We start from the raw sequence: 27,116 nt of genomic DNA, 5'->3' as shown, positions 1-27,116 counted from the left end.
TCCTGACTTTCCGCTTAAGCCTACCATGGGGAACCTTATCAAATGCCTTACTGAAATCCATGTACACTACATCCACTGCTCTTCCCTCATCCACATGCTTGGTCACCTCCTCAAATAATTCAATAAGACTTGTAAGGCAAGACCTACCCCTCTCAAATCCGTGCTGGCTGTCCCTAATCAGGCAGTGTCTTTCCAGATACTCATAAATCCTATCCCTCAGTACCCTTTCGATTACCGAAGTAAGACTAACTGGCCTGTAATTCCCGGGTTTATCCCTATTCCCTTTTTTGAACAGGGGCACAACATTCGCCACTCTCCAGTCCACTGGTACCACCCCCGTTGACAGTGAAGATGAAAAGATCATTGCCAACGGTACTGCAATTTCCTCTCTTGCTTCCCACATAATCCTAGGATATATCCCATCAGGCCCAGGGGACTTGTCTATCCTCAAGTTGTTCAAAATGTCCAACACATGTTCCTTCCTAACAAGTATCTCCTCTAGCTTACCAGTCCGTTTCACACTCTCTGGGTAAATTTCACCTATGTCTTTGACCAGCCTGTCAATGTCCTTTTGAAATCCATCATTTTCGCATTTTCAAAATTTTACAACTGGCACAAAAGTGCTCCACAAACAAGTCTAGACCACTAATATGTATCAAGAATTGTCATGGTTCTACCACAAACCCCTGGCAATCCTCACTGTATAACTTCATCCAATCTGAAAGATAACTGCTCACTATCATTTTGTTAAGGAGCAGATTTCTTATCCATGTGGCAGTTCCTTTACCATCGGCTTCAACTTTGTTGGCAAATCAATTATATGACATCTTTTCAAATGCCTTTTTAGAGTCCTTATACACCACATCAACCAAACTAGCCTCAATCATTTCTGTTCCTCATCAAAAAAAATTAGAACAACAACATTTAAATGTGATTTGTCTTTGAAAAACCACTGGTATCTCCTTATTAATCCACACTTGTCCAAGTGATTGCTCCCACAATAACATCTCTAAAAGCTTCCTTCTACTGGAGGGTGAATTGTCTGGCCTATAATTAATGGGTCACCCTGCCCTTTGTGGGATCTTACTGTGCACAAATTGGCTGCTGCATTCCCCTACATTATAAATTGGAACTTTGCTTCAAAAATACTCCTCTGGCTGCAAAGTGACTCTTGGGACATCCTCAAGTTGCAAAAGAAATGCAAGCTCTTTCCTTATTTCTGTTTCCTGCGGGCACATAACAGAAAATAATTGAACCCATGGACTCAGGAAAGATTTAGTTCCCAGGCACATAATCATAGAATCACTATTGGGACTTGGATCATCAGGTGTGCACCAACATTCTGATGAGCATCGCATCCAAAACACAGTCTTCCACCCTATCTCTATAAATTCATATTTAGTCACAGTAATAGTCATAGAGATATAGAGCACAGAAACAGACCCATCGGTCCAACTCTACCACGCTGACCAGATATCCTAACCTAATCTAGTCCCACCTGCCAGCACTTAGCCCACACCCCTCTAAACCCTTCCTATTTATATACCCATCCAGATGCCTTCTAAATGTTGTAATTGTACCAGCCTCCTCCACTTCCTCTGGCAGCTCATTCCATAAATACACCATCCTCTGAGTGAAAAGTTGCCCATTAGGTCTCTTTTATATCTTTCCCCTCTCACCTATGCCAATAGTTCTATACTCCCCTACCCCAGAGAAAAGACCTTGTCTATTCAGCCTATCCATGTCCCTCATGTTTTTATAAACCCCTATAAGGTCACTCCTCAGCCTCCGACGCTCGAGGGAAAACAGCACCAGCCTATGCAACCTCTCCCTGTAGCTCAAAACCTCCAAACCCTGGCAACATCCTTGTACATATTTTCTGAACCCTCTCAAATTTCACAACATCCTTCTGAAAGGAGGGAAACCAGAATTGCACACTATATCTGAAAAGTGGCCTAACCAATGTCTTGTACAGCTGCAACCTTATCTCCCAACTCCTTTACTCAATGCTCTGTCCAATAAAAGAAAGCATACCAAATGCCTTCTTCACTATCCTGTCGTCCCATTCCCCCCTCAGTTGAAGCAAAACGCTCAGAGGCAGAATAGTTTTACCTCCTCCATCTTTATTCCCAGCCCTGAAGGGAGAGAGAACGATTGCCTATGTTCACAGGGACATGGGTTCTCAATCTTCTCTGTCTTATCATTACTCCAACTAGCCTGTCCATCGCTGGACACCATGGGCAATTTTGCATGGCCAATCCACCTAACCTACATATCTTTACTTTGTGAGAGGAAACCAGAGCACCCAATGGAAACCCACGCAGACACAAGGAGAATGTCTGTGTGGTGTTTGCACAGTCACCCAAGACTGGAATTGAACCTGGGTCCCTATGAGGCAGTACTAACCACAACCACCATGCTGCATCAAAAGCAAAAAAGGTAAAAATAAAAATAGGGGAGACTCTGGGACCTCTTCTTCTTCAAATCCCAAATCTCCAACTCTTCATACTGTCCTGGATTTCCCCATGCGAGTGAAGCAGGGTGGCAGCAAACAATTTTAATCTAATCACCCGTTTAGAGAGAATGGGTAGTCTAAGAAAATGAAGAACAGCCAGAATCTGAGGACATTCCTGACTCAGATGGTTGAGTTCAGAGAAACCCGTGAGAGTGAAAGTGAAAAGTTGCCGTAGTCTCAGGGAACCAAAGACTACTCTCTCATTGCAGAGAGACGCTTGGTGAGGAGTTTATCCCGAGGGCCACAATGGCACAAAGTCGAGGGGAAAGATCAAATAGTCTGGGTTTTCACACTGATCTCAGTTGTGTTAATGGCATCACTCTGCAACACAAAACCCAGGTGGTGAAGAGCTTGCAAAGCAATGTATGGGAAGGTCTTGCAGGCCCTGGTTAGACCCAGACCCATCAGCAGAGCTCACATCTTCAGGGAGTACACGTTTGAAGAGAGCCACATTAAATGATCAGAATACCAGTTGGTGAAATAGAAGAGCATGAAATGACTCACATGGCAGAGATATTCGCTCTCGTAAAGGGGTCTTTGGGAGAACAACAATCATTGAATAAACCTGGAGAAAAGATAGAACAACATGAGAAGGCTTTTAAATGAAAATGCAAAATGTAGACATTAATCTAAACTACTGTCATAGTAGACAACAATGTATATAGAAAGGGATTACAATTTCATACTTCATCCATGCACACCAAAACCATCTCTAAATTTTCTCTCCTTGCGAGTTGCATAGGGACTTCCTTGTACCTTTGGTCACTGGTAATCCAACCTCAGCATTGAAGATTAGATTAGATTAGAGTGGAAACAGGCCCTTCGGCCCAACAAGTCCACACCGACCCGCCGAAGCGCAACCCACCCATACCCCTATATTTACCCCTTATCGAACACTACGGGCAATTTAGCTTCGCCAATTCACCTGACCCTGCACGTCTTTGGACTGTGGGAGGAAACCGGAGCACCCGGAGGAAACCCACGCAGACACGGGGAGAACGTGCAAACTCCACACAGCCTGAGGCGGGAATTGAACCCGGGTCTCTGGCGCTGTGAGGCAGCAGTGCTAACCACTGTGCCACCGTGCCGCCCACGAATGTTCAACTGTGAGGGTAATCACCCAACATCCACATAAATATTTGAGGTGAATAAACAGAAACTAGAGCAAACAATTTGACTGTTATTTCTTCCCTTCCCATTTTGATCCCACAGTGCAGCATTTTTTAAATGTTAGGGAGATGGTAGCACAGTGGTAGTGTCGAGTGATCCAGAGGACTGGACCAATGCAGTAGAGATATGACTTTATTTTTCCTGTATTCTTCCGAAATGTAGGGGTCTCTGGCAAGATCAGCATTTGAACTGAGTGACTTGCTAAGCTATTTCAGAGGACAGTCAAGAGTTAACAAATTATTATGGATCTGGAGTCACATGTAAGCAAGACCAGATAAGGATGACAGATTTTCTCCCCTAAAAAGGACATTAGTGAACCAGATGGATTTTTGAACAACAACAATGATAGTTTCATTGGTCACCATCACCAAGACAAGCTTTCAATTAAAGTTTTAATTCATTTAGTTTAAATTCCATAGCTGGTGTGGGAATTGAACCCGATCATTGCCTGCAATTCTGGTCTCATAGAACATAGAAGAATACAGCGCAGTACAGGCCCTTGGGCCCTCGATGTTGCGCCGATCAAGGGGCAACTTTTTCATACAGAGGGTGGTATATGTATGGAATGAGCTGCCAGAGGAAGTGGTGGAGGCTGGTACAATTGCAACAATTGAGAGGCATTTGGATGGGTATATGAAAAGGAAGGGTTTGGAGGGATATGGGCCGGGTGCTTCCTTCTACTAGAAGGAATTAGATTAGGTAAAAAAAACAAGGACTGCAGATGCTGGAAACCAGAGTCTAGATTAGAGTGGTGCTGGAAAAGTACAGCAGTTCAGGCAGCATCCGAGGAGCAGGAAAATCGATGTTTCAGGCAAAAGCCCTTCATCAGGAATACCTCTATTCCTGATGAAGGGCTTTTGCCCGAAACATCGATTTTCCTGCATGAACTACTGTTCTTTTCCAGCACCACTCTAATCTAGAAAAAGGTGGGACTACATTGGGTTGGGATATCTGGTCGGCAAGGGCGGGTTGGACTGAAGGGTCTGTTTCCATGCAGTACATGCAGATCATAGCAAACAAGGACATACAGATCACAGGGTGCTTAGGCAGAGCAAGGCATGCAAAGTTAGGGTTGTACAGGAGGCACACAAAGCAAGATCAACATTATTTGGAAATTGGAGAGATCTAACAGATGGCCAAAAGTTTGATCAGAGGTTTTAAAAGTACCATTTAAAACGGCCCAGAAAGAGACAGAGAGGTTTACTGATGGAATTCGAGAGCAGAAGTGACTGAATACTGCCAATTGTAGATGGCAATGTCTCGTGATCATACCACTAGGCCTATTAATCCAGAAACTCAACTCATGTTCTGGGGACCCAAATTCAAATCCCACCATGGCAGATGGTGGAATTTGAATTCAATAAAGAATTTGGAATTAAGAGTCTAATGACGACCATGAATCCATTGTTGATTGTTGGTACAACCCATCTGTTCACTAGTGTCCTTTAGGGAGGAAAATCTGTCATCCTTACCTGGTCTAGCTTACATATGACTCCAGACCCATAGCACTGTGTTTGTTTCTTAACTGCTCTCTGGGCAATAAGTGATGGCCTGGCCAAAGATGCCCACATCCCACAAGCAAATTTTTTTAAAAAATCAGGGTGATCAAGAGTACAGAATTGGAGCAAAGGTTGCAGGGCTGGAAGAGGTTGCAAAGATGGGTGCATAGTGAAGGCGAAATATCATGGAAGGATTTGAACATTGGTATGAGTTTGTAAATCTGAGGCACTAGTACGCTGGAGCCAGTGGAGGTCAGCGAGCAGAGGAGTGAAGAGTACACAAGGCTCGGTGAGAATTCAGAATATGGAGAGCATTAGGCCCCGACTGCACTTCAGTTTTCCTCCAGCTCCTTTTCATCTCTGCCGGACTGTGCGCTGTAAGCGACAGCTCTTTCACAGGGAACAAGCAGCCATGAGTGACAGATTAGCAACGAGAGGGCAGCAGATGAGCAACAAACTCAAGTCACTTTCAATGCATCAACACTCACAACAAATCTCCCAGCTACAGGTGCAGGGAGCTCAGCCACAGCCAACTTCAGAATTAATTGAAGTCTGGCAGCCAAGTTCACAATCCAAACTGCTGTTTCCAAACTGAAGGAGGTTACAGAGATGGGGAGGGCGCAAGGCCAGATAAGAACACAGAAATGAAAAACCTGCAAATTTTAACACTTCAGCAATGTAGGATTGTGTCTGTGTGTCTGCATGTGAGAGTGCTGATGGGCAAATAGAAAGATACAGTCAACAGTTTCAGATGGGGGAAGTCTATCTGCCCTCTAAAAAAGAAGAATTTAAACCTATATTACAGTCTTAACTTGTTTCAGCATTGTCATTGTTTAAGGTCAGAAACAGGACAAGTAAGATTACTGCATCAAAAACACACTATCCATTAACCCAGCCCCACTTATACAAAACACAACCAAGGTCACAGTTGGACTCTGCTGACATAAAGCAACGAAAGTGAAAGATACAAACCTTTTGAAGTGTACAGAAATCATGCAGTGGATATCAATTAACAAAATCTATTAAAAAGGTAATTCTCAGGATGTTTGTGTCAATGGCGAAATCAGCATTTATTGCACATCCCTAGTACCCAGGAGAAGGTAATGATGAGTCACTTGCTTGAACAGCTGCAGTCCACAGGAAGGAAGTTTCAGGACTTTGAACCAGTGACACTGCAGATATAATGGACCATTCCTCCCTTATCTTAAGGAAAAGTTGAGAGTTTTAGTCCTAAATTTGCTTTTCTGAGAGGGTGCAGGGTGCTCAATGATGCCTGTGAATGCATCCTACTTGAATGGAGTGAGTTCAGCAGGCCTGTCAACTTCTATTTGTTCTCGCTTTTGGACACAGCACAAAGTTCTTGAATTGCAGTGAACGGCAGGCATCGAATGGTGATGGCATTTGCAGAGCCGGCTTGAATGCAATGGAGCAACTTGCCCCAATTCAGCGAGTCTGGGGTTTTTGCACAATAGTCATTATATCACCATGTTTTTCAAAGCCTCTAAATTAACTTTATAACAAAGGATTGACAGATCCGCAGCGGCTCAGTGTTAGCACTGCTGCCTCACAGCCACCAGGGACCCGTTTTCTATTCCAGCCTTGGGTGACTGTATGTGGAGTTTGCACATTCTCCCTGTGTGCGTGGGTTTCCTCCGGGTGCTCCAATTTCCTCTCACAGATCAAAGATGTGCATGTTAGGTGGACATAGTGTTCAGGGATATGAAAATTAGGTGGGTTAACCAAGGGACATTCAGGGATTTTTTGGGGGTGGGGGGGGGGGGGGGGTGTCTGGGTGGGATGCTCTTTAAAGGGTTGGTTTGGACTTGATGGGCTGATTGGCCTGATTACACACTGTAGGGATTTTGTGATAATTGAATAACAGTCAAGTCCAGACCCAAAAAGGCACAAAGCAAGAAGCCTAAAAAAAAAAGAAAATTGCCTTTTCTGTGGGACCAAAAACAGCAGCAGGACCTTCATCACCCTAGAAAAGGAGAGCAAGGAACCAAGCTCCCCTCCAAACTACACAACATCTTGACATGAAACTGCAATTGCTGGTTCTTTAAAGTCACTGGGTCAAAATTCTGGTGTTCCTTCCCTATCTATTGGTGTCCATACACCCCACAGATTACAGCAGTTCAACACTGCTCACCATCTTCCCAAATACAATTGGAGATGGCCTTGTCAGCAACACGTGGAAACTGCAGGGAGACATACCACCCACTCAGGCATGCTGCCTACAGGTAACTGTTTGCCAAACAGAAGGAGCAATTGAAAGAGTTTATTTTCAAAGCTGTTTAAATCAATTTAATTAGAAGTCTGTAACCACAATATTCATTCAGCCCCAACTCCAGCACTTTAACCCCTTGCAATGTCGTTCCAGCTCAACGCCCTGTTCCATTACTGTTTACCATTCTCTGAACAGATCAGTGACTAGAAAGGAAATAGAGTACTGAACAGAGCAAGGAGTAGACTGTGGCACCGATCAGCGTGCCCAACGCAAATATGGCGAGTGTCCCATGGACCTACTGCTGCTAATAGCACATGCCTCTGGATGAAGTGAGCACCAACCCGTGACTTAAGGCTCACATCAATGCATGAACTGCAGTCTTTCCATTGCTGTGCGGCAGCAGGAGCTGTACTGATAGTTAAAAAACAGCACAGTCAAGATACACATCAATTTTGCACAGCTTATGAAAATCATGAATTGTTTGCCAAAATATTTCTGGTGTCTAATTTGTTCTTTTTAACATTCTTGGACAGAAGGAGCTGGAGAGTAGGGAAGGGGGATTAATATTGCACAGATGCTCATGAAATTCAAATGGGGTCTAGCGGGATCTACTCAAGCAGTGTTCAAGCCAGATCAGAATGTACCATAGGAGTCTGTAAGACACATGGGTAAAATGGAATGTTTTTGACAGAAAAATAAAATTTTGAAAGTTAGTACAGAATCTGCTTCCACTACCCTTCCAGGCAGAACATTCCAGATTATAACTTACTGGGTTAAAAAAAAACAACAAATCTCCTCTGGTACATTTTGCAATTTACATTAGATCTGTTCCTCTGGCTACTGATCCACCTGCCAGTGAAAGCACGTTCTCCCTACATATTCAATCAAAACATTTGAGTTGGACACTCCTATTAAATCATAGCCCTCTCCGTTTGAAGGGAAGCAGCGAGTTCCGCTAATTTCTCCAGATGACCACTCCACATACTGAAAAAAAAACTTCTCAGCTATACACTGACTTAAAGTCATAAGGGGTCAGGGTTTTTTTTTAAAAAAGGGAGCAATGACGTGGAGATTCCAGTGTTGGACTGGGGCGGACAAAGTCAGAAGTCATAGCGATGTACAGCACAGAAACAGACCCTTTGGTCCAACTAGTTCATGCCGACCAGATATCACAATCTAATCTAGTCCCATTTGCTGGCACTTGGCCCATATCCCTCTAAACTCTTCCTATTCATATACCCATCTAGATGCCTTTTAAATGTTGTAATTGTACCAGTCTCCATCACTGCCTCTGACAGCTCATTCCATACATGCACCACCCTCTGCATGAAAAAGTTGTCCCTTAGGTCCCTTTTATATCTTTCTCCTCTCACCCTAAACCCCTACATGACACCAGGTTATAGTCCCAATGGGTTCATTTAAAATCACAAGCTTTCAAACACATGCTCCTTTATCGAGTGAAGTCCTGACAAAGGAGCAGCATTCCGAAAGCTTGCCATTTTAAATAAATCTGTTGGAGTATAAACTGGTGTCACATGACTTCTGATAGGATCTTTTAAATAAAAAAAAAATCCAAACATCAGACACAGAGAAGCTCACCACATTAACAAAAGTATCGAGAAGCAGACAACACCTTTTTAAGGGGACTGCACAGTTTGCTGATGTGGAGAGGAGTAAAAAGGTTTGTCATGCAGTGATGGTTAGGAATCAGAATGCACTGCCTGATAGCGTGGTGGGGGCTGATCGCAGTCATGGCTTTCAACAATTGGATCAAAGAAAGAAGAAAAACAATTTACAAGGCTGAAGAAAAGGAGCAAGGAGCAGGAATAGCTACATTCAGAACGTAGCTAGTCAGTACTGCCTCAAAACACACGAATGCCACTGACCTTCTTCCAATAACCTTAACTTTGTCTCATCTGCTGAAGTGGCTACATGTCAAATATCAGGGTGAAAAAGATGGTTTTGAAAAAGCTAAACTCCTAGTAGATCTTTTGTGGAGATTCTCAATGATGAATGAAAATGAAATGCGTATAATATACAAGAATATAGTATCTCTGTTAGGGAGCTACAAACAGAAAATTGAAGATTTTTTATATTAATGCATTACACAGAATGCACCACTGGGTGGTGTATTTTAGTTGTGAATAAATAATAGTCCAGAACTTCCAAATCCATCAGAGCAGATCGGTCCACTCACTTTTCTGCTCTTAGCAGTCGGCCTCTAGTCTGACTGCAATAGGATGCTGCTATCATCACAAGCTGCTGTCTAGGCCTCAACACAGAGGTGAAACCTCCACCCACCACCACCCTCCAATCTCCCTTACCCCACACACAGCACCAGAAGACCAGTGAGCACCTCAGACAGCAGCAAAAACAAAACTATAAGGATTAACACTGGACAGCAGTGGCAATTACATTTTTACAAATATTATATTAACAAGGGGATGAAGTAGGTGGCAGGTTGTTAAGATGGAACTGATGGAGGGTGACAGTCAGGCCTGGGAGATTGGAAGGGGGCAGGGTGCAATTTAATAGTTACAGACGTTGGTGTCAGCTTTCTTTCCTCTAACCTTTCCTGGGTAACTAAGAATGCCAGAACCGCTTGAAGTATCTTACTCTCTCTCAGAGTCGGAAACATTTTTGGAGGGTTCCAGATACCATCATCCCAAGGAGTTAGCTATGCAGGGACATCGGAGTTGCAGCTGGTCTTCCACATGGTCCCAAGCACTAGCTTCCTATTGGAAGATCTAGACTAATGTTATTGTAAAACTAAAAGTTTAAATGGTAAACTGAAATTATGTAGAAAATGAAATGAATGTGATTGTAGTTATGGATTAGAAAAGATCATATCACAGAATTGCTTTGGCACTCAGTCCATTATTCCTGCACCAGTTTGTTAAATGAGCATCAGTCACAAGCACCAATCTCCTGCTTTCTCCCCAGTCTTGCTCACCACTTATATCCAAATAATTTCCGATGCCCTAAGTCCCACAATATTTCCAGGCAGTGCATTTCACACCCTTACAACTCACTGGAAAGGTTTTCCTCACTTCACCAGTGCTCCTTTTCCAGGTGACTTGAAATCTATGCCCACTGATCCTTGATCCTCTATCCTGTGTGCTCACAACTTTGTAAACCTCAATAAAGTTTCCTCTCAGCATTCTTTGCTCCGAGGAGAGAGGAGAGGGATGTGGCATGGTGGCTCAGTGGTTACCACTGCTGCCTCTCACACCAAGGACCCAGGTTCAATTCCCCCCTCGGGTGACTGTATTGAATTTGCACATTTTTCCCATATCCGTCTGGGTTACCTCCAGGTACTCTGATTTCCGCACACAGTCTGAAGATGTTTAGGTTAGGTAGATTGTCCCATAGTCTCCAGGGCTATGTAGGTTTATGGGGGCTAGCCATAGGAACTTCAAGGCTAGGGTAAGGGAGATGATTCTGGGTGGGATGCTCTTCAAAGAGTTGGTGTGGACTCAATGAGCAGAATGACCTGCTTCCACATTGTAGACATTTTTGCGGTTCTATGAAGAACAGTCCCAATTCTGAAAGATATAAAAGAGACCTACGGGGCAACTTTTTCATACAGAGGGTGGTGCATGTGTGGAATGAGCTGCCAGTGGAAGTGGAGGCTAGTTCAATTGCAACATTTAAGAGACATTTGGATGGGTATACGAATAGGAAGGGTTTGGAGGGATATGGGCCGGGTGCTGGCAGGTGGGACTAGATTGGGTTGGGATATCTGGTCGGCATGGACGGGTTGGACCGAAGGGTCTGTTTCCATGTTGTACATCTCTAGGACTCTAATGGAGTTTCTCAACCCTGGAACCATTCCTGTAGATTGCTTCTAAACTTCTTCCATAGTGACTGGAGTATGTAAGAATAAAAGAAATGGAAGTAAAACAATGTGAAACTTGGCAACATTTGTAGAAAGTTTACTTTTGTTATGTATTTGCTTAAATTGTATGCAGTACTTTTTACATAAACATATTGAACAGAAGCATACACACAAGTATGAGTTTCAATGCAGGACAGAAGATTATTTTGGGGGCGATGTTGTACAGGAGTGTGTCAAAGATTGGAAGCTGGGAATTATTAGTCAAATGACAGATCTATTGTTTTCAAAGAGGATGAGTAGGTGTGAAGTTTGCTACCCAGCTGTTATGTGGGACAAATGATGAGGAGTTAGTAGGGACGACAAGATAGTGGAATCTTTGGTGGTGGTGGTGGTGACTAAATCTTAGGAAAGAGTGAAACATTTTAGGAAGGGTGGGTCAGGAAAGGTCACTGCTTCACAGATCTTAGTGGTGACAAGTGTGCACAAGTTGGACAGGGAGGAATGAGGTAAACGAGTCAGAAGGAGGAAGACCAGACATACATGAAGAACAGTGGGAAGGAAAACAAAGAATGGAGAAAAGTCGAGTAGCTGGGCTTGAAGAGGTTGGGGGAGAAACTATCAAGGTTTCAACTCTACAGGTATGACTACAGCAGACACAGATACAGTACGTGAACCAATCTGGGACAGGAACAAAATAATAGCTGGTTTGAGTAAAGTTAGAAATGATGCAAGGTTTCAATGCGTTAACAAAATGGTCATAGCAATGTATGGGATGGGAGACGAATCATCATCTTGAAACTTTTCATGGGAACACATGCCTTGAAGCAAATACTAAACGCGAGGTACTTCAGCATTGCTTACCAGAAAGAAGAAACAAGAACTGGCAAGCCAGAAATGGCGGCCCCCATGTCCATAAACGTTGAAGTCCTCGGGAGACAGGTGTTCATCAGGATACAAGATCTCCAAGGTTCCCTGGAAAAAGGAAACATTGGAAGTGCCAATCAGACAAGCCAAAAGGAGATTTCTTCCTCATTACATCATCCTGCTCCTGGCTGACACATTGCATTGACAATATTAAAATAAATTTGATTAAGTTGTGGAAAAGGCACTGTTAGAAATCACATCCAAGGTCAAAATACCTCAAAGTTAAAGCACTGGTTGGAGGAGGGGGTTGGGATTTGTGACTTCACAGGATGCCAGACCCACATTTGACAATCTAACATGAAGCACCTCTGAGCCTCAGACAGGTGGGAAGAGGTGTGGGAGATTTTGGGGGTGGTTAGTGAGGAAACTACAATAGAATCTCTGCATCAAACATGAAACCTGAAAGCAGGAAATGCTTGCAGGTCTCCCAGCCAATGGATATCTCTCATCCAGCAAGTTACATCACATTCGTGATTCTGGAATCTTGCTGTCGACTTAAGCTGCTCAGCAACAGGGAATATACTTCAAAACCAAAAAAACAGAAATTGTGGAAAGAACTCAGGACGTCTGGCAACATCTGTGGAGAGATAAGAGGGCTTCTGAAGGGTCACAATTTTTTTTTTCTCTCCACACATTTGCCAGACCTGCTGAGTTGTTCTAGCAATTTCTGTTTTTTCGTTTCTGATTTCTAGCATCTGCAGTTCTTTGGGTTTGTTTTTTTAAAACAAAATACTTTAAATACTCTTCATAGACTTGAAACTCTCTGGGGACATCTTGGGCAGCACAGTGGTTAGTATTGCTGCCTCACAGCACAGCACCAGGGTCCCAGGTTCAATTCCCACCTCGGGCAACTGTCTGTGTGGAGTTTGCACGTTCTCCCAGGGTCTGCGTGGGTTTCCTCCGGGTGCTCCGGTTTCCTCCGACTGTCCAAAGATGTGCAGGTCAGGTGGATTGGCCATGCTAAATTGCCCGTAGTGTTAGGTGAAGGGGTAAACATGGGGGAATGGGTCTGGGTGGGTTGCTCTTCGGGAGGGTCGGTGTGGACTTGTTGGGCCGGAGGGCCTGTTTCCATATTGTAGGTAATCTAATCTAATGTCTGTGACAGTCACTATACAAATAGACACAACAAGTTAGCCTCATCTCTCTGATATCAGTCTTGCCTCAGAATATGAGAGCCTTGAACCCAAAATCTAAGCTGACACTTGCAATGAAGTGCTGCAGGTCTTGTCATTTATTTAGGACATTACAGCAAGTTCCCATCTTTCCCCTCAGTTGGATGCAAGCAATCCAGATACAGAGAAGATATGAAGCCTCTTCTCTCAGTGATGGATTTGTGAAATTTCTTACCACAGAGGCTGGGGTCATTAAATTTATTCAAGACTGCGATAGACAGATTTTTAATCAGTAAGGGAATCAAGGGTTATGTGGTTAAGATAGGAAGGTAGAGTTGAGGATTAACAGTTCGGCCACAATCTCAAAAGAATAGCAGAGCGGACTCAATGGGCCAAATGGCCTACTTCTGTTACGTGTTATGGTCTTCTGATCCCATGGTCAGTATGACAGAAGGGTTCTCTCTGATGTCCTAACTTGTATTTGGCCCTTTAAAAACATCACAAAAACAGATTATCTGGTCAGTATAACATTGCCGTCTGTGGGTGGAAACTGGCTGTAGTGTTTCCAACAATACAAACAATGATAACGTTACAGGAGTATTTTGTTCGCTGTAAAGAACTCAAGGTTGTCTTGAAGTTATGAAAGGCATGACATCAACAATCACTAATTCTTTTTGCTTATCCACTGGAAGCAGAGTGAAAAAAAGGGAACTTATGCCATGCTTTATCTTGTGGCAATCCAGAATATTTGCCCTTGGTTTGGCGTGTTCCACAACAAAAACATTCCGTGGGGTGAGGGGAGTGTGGTGCCACAAAGAATGACAGCAATTTCCATTTGTACAGTAATTAAAGTAAAATAAAATGCCTCAAAACTTTAGTTACAGGACAATTTTGGAACAAAATTTGACACCAATCTCCATAAAGGAGATTAGAACAAGTGCTCAAAAGTTTGGTCAAATACTTTGATTTTTAAAAGTATCTCAACAGCAAAACAGAGTGGAAAAGATTCTTAGGAGGCCTCAGATTTCACAAATATTACCAATAGAGGCTTCACAATCTATATCATAAACCCACACAAAATATGAAGGTGCAACATGCATGTAGTCATACATTCATACAATGTGGAAATAGACCCTTTGGTCCATGCTGGCCAGGTTCCTAAAAATTAATTAGTCTCACTTGGTGACATTTGGCCCATATCCCTCCAAACTCTCTTTATCCAAATGTCTTTTAAATGTCATAACTGTACCTGCATCCACCACTTCCTCTGGCAGTTCGTTCCACACAAAATCCCCTACTCTCTACGTAAATAAGTTGCCCCTCAGGACCTTTTTAAAATTTTTTCTCCTCTCACCTTAAAAATATGCCCCTTAGTTTTGAACTCCACCTCCCCCTCACCCCACCCAGAGGGAAAAGACACTTATTAAATTTTATCCATGCCCCTCATGATAGTATAAGCCTCCAGAAGGTCACCCCTCAACGTTCTACACTCTACTGAAGCCCCATCCTATCTGACCCATTTTTATAACTCAAACCCTCCATTCCTGGCGACATCCTGACAAATATTTTCTGAACCCTCTCCAATTTAATAATATCCTTCCTGTAACAGGGTGGCCAGAACTGTAGAGTACTCCAGATAAGGCCTCACCAACGTCCTGTACAACCTCAGCATGACGTCCCAACTCCTATACTCAAAAGGTCTGAGCAATGAAGCGAAACGTGCTAAATGCCTTCTTAACCACCCTGTCTACATATGACGCAAGCTTCAATAATTATGAACCTGAATTCCAAGACTTTGTCCTACAAAACTACCCAAGGCCCTTCTTTTAATTGGATGAGTCTTGCCCCTGTTTGTTTTACCAAAATGCAATACCTCACATTTATCCAAATTAAACTCCATCTGCCACTCTTCAGCTCATGGATCCAATTGATCAAAAATCTCTGTGCAATCTTAGACAACCTTCTTTACTGTCCACTATATCATCAATTTTGATGACATCCACAAACTTACTAACCATGCCTCCTATATATCATGTACTGAGGGAAAGTATGAAAGGCAATGTGTAGGTACATGTGTATCATTATCTGATTACGTTGCAATTTGAAGGAACAGATTCTCAGCTATTTAAAGTTGATCAAAGAAGAAAGCAAGATTCTACATCCCAAATGTAGGATTCATTTTCTCAAAATGGATTCTTCTTCAGCTTTGCTAGATTCTCCACCATATCATAAGACCATAAGACATAGGAACAGAAATTAGGCCATTCAGCCCATCAAGTCTGCTCTGCCATTCACAGTGCTAAGTTTCCTAACCCCATTCTCCCAATATCCCTTGATCACCCTGGATACTCAAAAACCTATCTCTGTCTTAAACATACACAATGACCTGGCCTCCACAGCCTTCTGTGGCAATACATTCCATAGGTTTACCACTCTCTGGCTGAAGAAGTTTCTCCTCATCTCCATTCTACAAGATCTTTCCTTTACTCTAAGGTTATGCCCTCCTAGTCTCTCACCAATCGAAATATCTTCAGAACATCTACTCAGTCCATCTATTCATATACTGAATGTTTCAATTAGGTCTGTCCACATCCTTCTAAACTCCATCAAGTATAAACCCAGAGTCCTCAAACATTCTTCGTATGTTAAGCTTTTCATTCCTGGGACCATTCTTGTGAACTTCCTCCTAACATGCTCCAGGTCAAGTACATCCTGACAGATTTGGGGCCAAAACTGCACACAATACCCCAAATGTGGTCTGACCAGAGCCTGATAGAGCCTCAGGAGGTACATCCCTGCTTTTATATTCAAACCTTCTCAAAATAAATGCCATCATTGTATTTGCCTTCCTAACTACTGACTCAACCCACAAGTCTATTTTGAGAGAATCCTAGATTAGAACTCCAAAGTCTCTTTGCACCTCAGAATTCTGAAACTGCTCCCCATTTAGATAATACTCCATGCCTCTATTCTTCCTACCAAAGTGCATGACCTCATACTTTCCCACATTATACTCTATCTGCCACTTCTTTGCTCACTCTCCTAACCTGTCCAACTCCTCCTGCAGCCTCCCTGTCTCCTCAATGCAACCTGTCCCTCTACCTATCTTTGTATTGTCTGCAAACTTAGTCATAATGCCTTCAGTTCCTTCACCAGATCGTTCATGTATAAAGTGAAAAGTTGCGGTCCCAACACTGACCCTTATGGAACACCACTTGTCACCGGCTGCCATCTAAGGGAAGGACCATTTTGTCCCCACTCTCTGCTTTCTATCCAAGCTAAGCTTCTGTCATGCTGCCACCATGGGCCCTTATCTTACTCAGCACCTTGTCAAAGGCCTTCTTGACGTCCCGGTAGATAACATTCATTGGTTCTCCTTGGTCTAACCTGCTCACTACTTCAAAGAATTCAAGCAGATTTGTCAGGCATGACTGCCCCTTGATGAAACCATGCTGACTTTGACCTATTTTACTGTACGCTTCCAAACATTCAGAAATCTCATCCTTCACTATGGATTCCAGAATCTTACACACAATTGGTTTATAATTTTCCATATTTCACCTTGCTCCCATTTTAAAAAGGGGTGCCACATTCACGAATTTCCAGTCCTCTGGGACTCTCCCTGATTTGAGCGATTCCTGAAAGTTCACCAATAATGTCTCCACCATCACTTCCGCTTTCTCCCTTGGAACCCAGTGCATAGTCCATCTGGTCCAGATGATTTATCCATCTTCTCCTTGATGATAGCCAACATACTCAGGTCTGCCCCCTTACTCTCTTGAATTTTTGGGATATTACTCATGTCCTTTGCCATGAAGACTGATGCAAAGTAATTATCCAGTTCCTTAGCTATTTCCTTGATCCCCACTACAATGCTCCAATGTCATTTTCCAACAGCCTAATGTCCACCTTTGCATCTCTTTTGCCCTTTATATATCAAAAGAAACTCTTACAGTCTTCCTTTACATTCCTGGCTAGCTTATCCTCATAGTTACATCTTCTCCTTCCTTATTTCTTTTTTTGTTGACCTCCGTTGGTCTTTGTGAGCTTCCCAATCCTCTGCTTTCCCACTGCCCTTCACCACATTATATGCTTTCTCTTTTGCTTTTATGTTGAGCCCGACTTCCCTAGTCAGCCATGGTTGTCTCATCCTCCCTTTGGTATGGTTCTTCTTGTGTCTCTCTGCTGTGTCTCCTGAATTACTCCCAGAAACTCCTGTCATTCTGTTCTACTGTCTTTCCTGCTAGGCTCTTCTCTGTCAATTCTAACCAGCTCCTCCCTCATGCCTCTGGAGTTGCCTTTATTCAGCTGCAATACAGTCACCTCTGATTCTATCCTCTCCCTCTCAAATCGCACAGTAAATTCAATCACATTATTATCACTTTCTCCTACGGGTTCGTTCACTTTAGCTCCCTTATCAAGTCTGCCTTACTGCACAACACTAAATCCAGTATTGTCTGTTCCCTCGTGGGCTCCACCACAAGCTGCTCCAAAAAAACCATCTTGTAGGCATTCCACAAATTCCTTTTCTTGTAAGCCACCAACCTGATTTTCCCAGTCAACCTGCACATTGAAATCCCCCATGATCACCATAACTTTGCCTTTTCTATCTCCTGGTGTATGTTGCACGCCAGGTCCTGTATACTATTTGGAGCCCTTTACAGAACTCCAACACTTTTTTTTAAATTTGCAGTTCCTCAATTCTACCTACACACATTCTATACCATCTGACCCTACTTCATTTCTTACTGTTGATTTAATTTCATTTCTTACTAACAAGGCAACCTCAACCCCTCCGCTCATCTTTTCGATAGGATGTATGTCCTTGAATATTCAGCTCCCAATCATTATCACCTTGCAGCCAGGTCTCTGTGATGCCCACCACATCATACCTGCCAACTTTGATCTGTGCCACAAGCTCATTAACCTTATTCTTTATACTGCATGCAATTATATATAACACAGTCAGTCCTATATTAACCATCCCTCTTCTCAATGCCATTCATGTGTCCAGTGTGCTTCAAATTTGATTGCTATCAGTTTCCATACACGGTCCTATTTGCGTCTGTGCTGAAGATTTTAATAACCTATCTTGAGTTCTACATTCTCACTTTCTCCTTCAGAGTCAGAGTCAGAATCAATGAGGCGTCCAGCACTGAAACAGATCCTTCAGTCCAACACGTCCATGCCGACCAGATATCCTAACGTAATCTAGTCCTATTTGCCAGCACTCGGCCCATATCCATGTAAATCATTCCTATTCATATACCCATCCAAATGCCTTTTAAATGCTGTAATTGTGCCGGTCTTTACCACTTCCTCTGGCAGCTCATTTCATACACACTCCATACTCTGAAAAAGTTGCCCTTTAGGTTCCTTTTATATCTTTCTCCTCTCACCCTGAACTTCTTACTGTTGATTTAATTTCATTTCTTACCCATGGAAAAGACCTTGTCTATTCACCCTATCCATGTCCCCCATGATTTTATAAACCTTTATAAGGTCACCCCTCAGCCTCCGATGCTCCAGGGAAAGCAAACCCAGCTTATTCAGCCTCTCCATATAGCTCAATTCCTCCAACCCTGTCAACATCCTTGTAAATCTTTTCTGAACTCTTTCAGGTTTCACAACATCCAATAGGAGAGAGACCAGAATTGCAGATAATATTCTAAAAATGGCTTAATCAATGTCCTGCACAGCCATAACTTTGAGTTTTGTAATGTCCCCTATAACTGAGCCCTCCTCCTCCCTCTCTCTCGCTCTCTCCTTCCCCCACCCAAACGTAGTTTCAAGCAGTGTATACAGCCCTAGTCATGCAATTTGCTAGGACTCTGGCCCCAGTATGGTTCAGATGAAGACCATCTCATCAGAACAGGTCCCTTCTTCCACAGTACTGGTGCCAATGACCCATAAATTCAAACCCATTTCTCCCACACCAATCTTTGAGCCATGCATTTACCTGCTAAGTCTTATTTGAACTTGTGCCAATTAGCTCATGGCTCAGGTAGTAATCCAGAGATTATCGCCATTTTGGTTCTGCTTTTTAATTTTGCTCCTAGTTGTTAATATTCCCTTCGAATAACCGCTGCCCTAGTTTTATCTATGTCATTGGTACATATGTGGATCACGACTACTGGGTCTTTACCCTCCCACTCCAAATTCCTCTGCAGCCCAGATGAGATATCCCGTACCAGAGCACCAGAAAGGCAACACAACCTTCAGAACTCTTGATCGTGGTCACAGAGAACAGTGTCTATGCCACTAACTATACTATCCCCAATTACAATAACATTATTCTTCCATAAAAATAAATAATGTTCATTTATATAGTGTCTTTCACAATCTCAGGACATCCAGATGCAATTAAATACTTTGTGTGTGATCACTGTTGTAATGTAGGAAACACACCAATCAACCTGCATACCACAAGATTCCAAAAGAAAAGCCAATGTGATAGTGCCCAGATCATTTTTTTTTGTTCTAAAGTAACACTGGTTAAGGGATAAATATCTGCCAGAGTTCCCCAGCTCATCTTCAATTCGATATTGAAAGCTTTAATTTAAAAAAAAATTGAAGAAACTCAGCAGGTCTGACAGCATCTGTAGAGAGAAAGCACATAGTTAATGCTTCAAAACCAGTGACCCTTCTGGACTCAAAACGTGAACTTTGTTTTCCGTCCAAAGATGCTGCCAGACCTATTGAGTTTCTTCAGCAATTTCTGGTTTTATTTCAGAACTTCACAACTCTTGGTTTTATCTTTGGGACATTTTCAGTCAACTGGAGGGAGCAGGCTTGTTTTTATCTAATATCGAATGATGCTGAATCAAAAGGTGTCAACTCATACAGCGCAGCAACTCTCCCTCAGATTTGTATCATCAGGAATGTCAACTTGGATTTTGTACACATGTCTCTGCAGCTTGGACCCACAATGTCTTGCCTCTGAGAAAAGGGTGCACCAGCTGAGCTGGGAAAGAGAAATGTGAAAACAAAGCACTAGAACTTTCAGACAGACCTGTGTAATCGAGTAGGCCAGAGCAAGTACTGTAGTTATGGTCAAGACACGTTTGATGCTCGATTTACTTTCGAGGTGTCCTAGGTCCAGAAGAATGAGAAAACAAAAAAGGTACATTATAATCAGTTGATTTTCATGTAGTGAATACAAAAGTACTATTTTCTAATTAACTAGTAGGAGCTATCATTTCTACAGCACCTTTAACATAGTAGAATGCTTCTCAGGAGCATTGCCAAGATCACTTTGACACTGATCTACCCTAGGGTTCATGAATGCAGATGACCAAAAGCTTGGTCAAAGAGATAGGTTTCAAGGAATGTCTTAAGGAAGATTGAGAGGTAGAGGGACAGGGATGTTCAGGGAGGGACTTCCACAGGTTTGTGCCCAGGCAGTTGGAGCCAACAATGGTGGAGCAAATAAAATCAGGTTTCCATGAAATTCAGAATTAGAAGACCACAGAAATATCATATGGATTTAGGTTTGCACACTGAGCTGGAAGGTTCATTTTCAGACTTTTCCATCACCTAGTACAGTGACAAAACGTCTGAAAATGAACCTTCCAGCTCAGCGAGTAAACCTACATCCAGAACTCAACCTGAGCTACAAATCTTCTCAAAACTCACTAAGATATCAGATGAATTTAGGATTGGAAGATTTTACAGAAGTAGGGAGGTGCAAGACCATCAAGAGTTTCAAAAACAAGGGCAGGAACCTCAAAATCAAGAGCTTGCTCAACTGAGAGCCAAAGTCATCAAATTGACAGAACTTAACAACTTACCAAAAGCCAAACCTAATATTATTACACTCAGCTCAGTCGCCAACAGAAAGAATCGTGAGATCTCCCAAAGAATCTAAAAAAGAAATAGCAAATCTATCAATCACGAGTGGACGAAATGCTCAGAATATTTTACTACTCATTTCAAATGCTGGGCCAAGCTGTGGACATCCCATTGTTTCCAGGTCTCACTTATCGAAACTCTCACACAAAGAATCACAGAGGTGAGGAAAGCAGTTGAACCTGTAACTCATGACTTCCTGAAAACCCTCTTTGCCTGAATTAAAAAGGACAGATTTTAGGGCTTGGCACAGATCTGCAGTATGGTGGATTAGCCAAGCAAAAGAAATTTCAATTGTGGACTTCCGGAACCACAACAAACTTGTTCCATGGCCATCATTTCTGTCCCTTTTCCTGGTCATTGAGCAAATTGGAGCCAAGTTTCTGACATTTTATCACTCTATCACTAAGATTGCCTACTTCCATTGCGAGGACAGAGCCAACTCTACCTCAGTTTATCTGCTGCTGAAACCAGTCACACCTTTGTCACCCTTTTACGTTGCACATATACTAATTTAAGGCTTTTCTGGCCCAGCCTCCCATACTGCATAAAATCATTCAAAGCTCTACTACCCAAATCCTACCTCACACTAAGTCCCTTTCACCGGGGTTTCTGTTCCTGGTGCCATCAAATGATGCCTTCATGGAAGTGTAAATCGGTGGATGGGGAAAAGTGAGAAACAGGACTGAGCTCCAATGTGAGACCTTTCAGGTTCAGGCAGCCAAACAGCTCTGCTTGTCACACCCGAAAGTAAAAGGACATTTTAGGGCTAGTGCCAAGGCAAAGTGCCACTGTTGGGACTGTACCCTGATGGGGTCACCAATGTCCTCAGGAAAAGAAGACAAGAAAGAAAGGCTCAAAATCTTCTGAATGCTGGACTGAAATAAAGTTGATTTAAATCAAGGAAGTTCCTCCTCTTTTCCTCGAGTACGCTTCTTTCCAGATTAAAGAATAAATCCCTATTTTCTGACAACGGTGTGATACACCAAACTGAACCCAAAATGTTGTATAAGAAAGCATCTGGTCTGTTTATACTGATGGCTACAGACCCTAGATAACAGCAATGAGGATTCATTGCTGAGTGCATTCTACCCAAGGCTTCAAACCAGCCCCGAAAGACTTTAAAACTTGTCTTTCTGCATTTCCATTGTGGGGACAGAGCCAACTCTACCTCAGTTTATCTGCTGCTGAAACCAGTCACACCTTTGTCACCCTTTTACGTTGCACATATACTAATTTAAGGCTTCAAACCAGCCCCGAAAGATTTTAAAACTTGTCTTTCTGCATAGTAACAATTCTGTTACTGTGACATATAAATCTAAGGGCAAACAGGTTGGGGGGCGGGTCGTGCATTATCCCGAACTTACCTTGTCTGTTACTATAGCTACTGTGGATGCACTGACTGTCATGGAAACAATAGCACGTGTGATGCCCACTGTTGCAACGACAAACACCTGCAAAAGAAAAATCATCTGGATAAGCTTTTTGGAAAAGGCATATCTTCACAGAATGTGGATGTTGCTGGCTCAGCCAATACTGTTATCCATCCCTAAATATCCTCGAAAGCTGGTGGTTGTCCACCTTGTTGAACTGCTGTGGTCCACCTTGTGTGGGCACACTTGCTGTTGGATAAGGATTTTGGGCCAATGACACTAAACAGAGTAATAGATTTCTAAATCAGGATGGCGAGTAGCTTGGAGGGGAACTTGCAGGTGACAGCACTCCCATACATTTGCATTTGATATCTCCGTCTGGGTCCAATTTTTATGGACTAGGCTTGTATTTCCTCAAGAGTACAAAGTTAAGAGGTCACCTAAGGCACAGAGTTTAAGATGACTACAAAACATTCCTATGATCAACAGAAACAGTTTCCTCTGGTGGGAAAGTCAAGGACAAAAGAGGCAGAACCTGAAAATTTGAGTCGAGGGTGATTTCAGGAACCATTTCTTCACACTTTCCCCCTCAACACTCCAAACAAAAAACTACTAAGGTTGGAAAACTTTCACACAGATTGATCATGTTTTCCCCAGTCAAAGCAATTAAAGGGATACGAAACCAAGGCACATAAATGGAGTACTCCAAAACTAAAATAAAGTTCACCATAAGTCAACATCTACCCAAGGATCTGTACTCTACCACAAGCAACACGTATACTTTTGGACATTCCACATCTCAATGTCTCCAAACCCCATCACTGAGCCAATAAAGATCATGCCTAAGAAAATGTGGGAGAGAAGAATCTGGAAAAGATGTTAAGGTTGAAAAAGATACAGTCTCCACGAATATGTTTCCCTGAAGCTATAAAAGCGCTCATAAAAATTTCAGGCTTTTACAGAGACAAACATTTTGTCATCTTATGACGAGGGAGTTTGTTAGTAATCTAACCTGCAAACCAAAATCAGTTTATGCGACAGTGGATCTTTGAGGTGGGGGTCATTTTCCAGTTCTGGAACCTGGCTAGTCACCAATGGCAGACTGAACCTCTCCCCTGCAACAAATCAAAAGCTCCCCTTAACCACACGAGCCAACAATTTCAGCAGACACTCCCACTGCAGTACTGCTGGTGGTGTCATAAAAGACATGAAGCCAAGACTGCCTGCTTGTCCAGGTGGACCATTCAAAAAAAAAAATCCAGCATTTCTCTGAAGGCAGCAAGCTTGCTCTTCACTACTTTCTCCACTAGCACTCCACTCAATAGGTTCACTGGTCATTATCCTCATCATTGTTAAATCCTATATTGTGCAAAATAGCTGCCACATCCACTTATGTAATGATGATGATGATTACACTTCAAAGTTCACCACCCTTTAAAACAAATGTGCTTTCGTTTCAAAAAGAAAAATCACTCTTGGAATGAACAGCATTGGTGGGGAGGTTGATAATCATTCCCCCTTCCAAGTCAGTTTCAGGAAATAGTGCAAACGTGCCTTCTTGAACACCTACAGTGCTGTTAGGGAGGGAAGTAAACTAATTTGACCCAGACATGACCAAAGAATGGCCAAATACATTTTTATATATTTGCAGCACTTGGCATTCCAGGTGGAGATAGTGGATTTGGAAGGTCCTGCTGAAGATGCCTTTCTAAAGTTGTTGCATTATATCCTCAGAGCAGTAAGATGTTGTAATAGATACAAATACTTTTACACACACATACCGCACATAGCTCTAATGCTGGGGAGTTTTTCTTTCCCCACAGGATAGGCCATGCATTTCTTGCACTTACGCGAACTTCTTACTTCCAGATTTTCCCTGGGGTGGGGGAAATCCAGAACTAGAGGGCATAGGTTTAGGGAGAGAGGGGAAAAAAAAATTTTAAAAAGAGACGTAAAGGGCAACTTTTTTCAAGCAGAGGGAGGAGCGTGTATGGAATGAGCTGCCAGAGGAAGTGGTGGAAGCTGGTACAATTACAACATTCTCAAACTCACTACCAACATTTAAAAGGCACCTGGATGGGTATAGGATTAGGAAGGGTTTAGAGGGATATGGGCTTCATCAGGTCCACGATCACCTGAAGAAGGAGCAGCGCTCAGAAAGCTAGTGCTTCCAATTAATCCTGTTGGACTATAACCTGGTGTTGTGATTTTTAACTCCCGTTTGTGTATTTCTATATTGAAGGTCCACTCATGCCAAATTTAATTTAAAAAATTTAAACGCTTATTGCTGATGTTTTACTGAGATTGTTTTGCCACCAATTAGCTCTTTTCTGTAATGGCCACCAAACCCACAACCCAAACCTGCTGCCAAAGAATTGACTAACTGGTTTACGAAACAAATCTGAGCATGCAAATGAGTTCATTGAGGAGTCTGCCTGCTAACTCTATCGGGCATAGCTGGAAGTTTCTATTTATTGTCTTCAATTTAATTTTACAAAGAGCGAGATATTTCCCACTTAGAGCATAGAGCTGGGCAGCATGGAAACAGACCCTTCAGTTCAACTCGTCCATACTGACCAGATATCCTAATCTAATCCCATTTGCCAGCGAGATATTTCCCACTTAGAGCATATCCAAATCATGACAAACAGGAGTAGTCATACACCCTTGACATTACAATTATTCTACTGAAATCTACTGATTTCTATCACAAACCTGCTTAATAACTGAGCACCCGCAACTCTCTGGGTTAGGGAATTCCAGAAATTCACCCACAATGAAGAAATTCTCTCAGCTGAGCATTTAAATGGCCTAAGCCCTTACACTGAAATTATGTCATTTAACATAAGACTCAGCCAGGGGAACAGCTCATCTACACCCACCTTGTCACACCCTCTAGGAATTGCATAAAATACAACACAGCAGCCACCCCTCAATTTTCAAAAATTGAGGGAACAGACAGACAAGTCTCCACGTCCTCCCTACACAATCTTAAAATACCAGGCATTAGTTTGGTGAACTTCTGTTTCACTCCTTGTGGCAAGTAAACCTAATATCTTATTTAAGTGGACCAAAACAGCATACAATACAAAAAAAAAAGAGATCTCACCAAAACTCTTAAGCAGCTGCAGCAATCTTTACTGCTATACTCAATTCCCCTTGAATCCATAACCTTCATATTCAGAGGCAATAGTTTTTCTACCATTTTGGAGGATGCTCCTCCAAGTGTCCTGTCCAATACTTATCAAAATGCAGACTTACTGATTATTATTGAATTGTGGTTTTATCACAATTCGTTGAGGTAGCAGGCTCAAAGTCAAACCCCAGCTGCCAGAGGTTTCACAAATGTGAAAAGGTTTAATTAAACCAAAGTCCCTAATTTATCTAGCCACCAGGCCCAGGTTAAAATAAAACATTCACCAAGTTTCTGCACTTTAAATGAAGAAACAGCCATTTATTGCAAACAGATTGTTTTTAATAAATGATTAATAACAAACAAATTGATAACTTACAACTCTATAATTTAAACTCTCCCTTTTAAAAAGAATCCCATTTAGCTACACCCAAAGAGACAAGACACAAATACTGGTGGGAAGGAACAAAACGTCATTAGTGAAGCACAGTTCTGGCACCAGTCCAGATTGCAGGTATTAATGAGAGGTTTTCTCTCAGTTCCCTTCTGGCTCCTTTTAACTCAGGAGGACAGGAGATTGCGGACATATCAATCCTCAACATTTTATTCACTGGTCGAGGATTCGCCCTTTCAGTCTCTGAAGGTGGTTATCCCTTTTTTTTAAATCCCTCATTATTGCCACACTGCCCCAACACAAAGCTGTAGGCGCTTGCTCAGGAAGCAATCGAGAGGTCGTTACTCCTGAACGCACACAATTGGTCCTGGCTGAAAAGCCAATCAAGAGTGTCCCTGCAGTCACACCCACAGGGCAGAAATGTCGAGCCTCCACCTCCCACATTTGAATAAAATAACATCTAATAAACAATGTGTCCCGGTTGTACTGATTATAAGGAAGTCAGCCAGATGGACCTTATAGGAGTTCCCTGATTGGACTCTTAACAGGCCAGGGTAACAGATAGGAACAGAAGTGTCAGACATCCTGTTCACTCTGGGAGCTGGCTCGGAGGGAGCTAGATAATGTCAAGGACTTTCCTTGTGTCAATAAAGGGTGACTTATGGAGTCATAGAGAAGTAAGCACGGAAACAGATCCTTTGGACCTACTTGTCCATGCGGACCAGAAATCCTTAGCCTAATCTAGTCCCATTTGCCAGCACTTGGCCCACATCCCTCTAAACCCTTCCCATGCATGTACCCATCTAGATGCCTTTTCAAGTGTTGTAATTGTACCAGCCTCCACCACTTCTGGCACCTCATTCCATACACGCACCACCCGGTGTGTGAAAAGTTGCCCCTTAGGTCCCTTTTAAATGTTTCCCTCTCACCTTAAACCTGTGCCGTCTAGTTCTGAACTACCCCCACCCCAGGGAAAAGACCTTGTCTATTCACCCTATCCATGCCCCTCATATATGCCACAAAATGCCCAACATATACAAGTTGAATTTCATTTGGTTAAGTTGCCACAGACTTTAATCTCCT

At 42.6% G+C, this 27,116-nt stretch overlaps 1 protein-coding gene across 1 annotated transcript in view; it reads right to left on the bottom strand.

The window, feature by feature from the left end:
* tpra1 (transmembrane protein, adipocyte asscociated 1) overlaps nt 1-27,116 on the bottom strand; it is a 73,489-nt gene that overhangs the window by 6,546 nt on the left and 39,827 nt on the right. The window contains exons 4-8 of the mRNA XM_043707603.1: nt 22,501-22,587; nt 21,076-21,148; nt 20,298-20,377; nt 12,111-12,221; nt 3,020-3,080 (exon numbers count right to left, since the gene is read on the bottom strand). Of these exons, the coding sequence (XP_043563538.1) occupies nt 3,020-3,080; nt 12,111-12,221; nt 20,298-20,377; nt 21,076-21,148; nt 22,501-22,587 (412 nt within the window). The remainder of the gene's footprint in view (nt 1-3,019; nt 3,081-12,110; nt 12,222-20,297; nt 20,378-21,075; nt 21,149-22,500; nt 22,588-27,116) is intronic.

This window comes from Chiloscyllium plagiosum, chromosome 18, assembly GCF_004010195.1.
Source record: "Chiloscyllium plagiosum isolate BGI_BamShark_2017 chromosome 18, ASM401019v2, whole genome shotgun sequence".
In the NCBI taxonomy this organism is placed as follows: domain Eukaryota; kingdom Metazoa; phylum Chordata; class Chondrichthyes; order Orectolobiformes; family Hemiscylliidae; genus Chiloscyllium; species Chiloscyllium plagiosum.
Note: the sequence above shows the minus strand (reverse complement) of the source record. Positions and strands in the feature narration are given on the sequence as shown.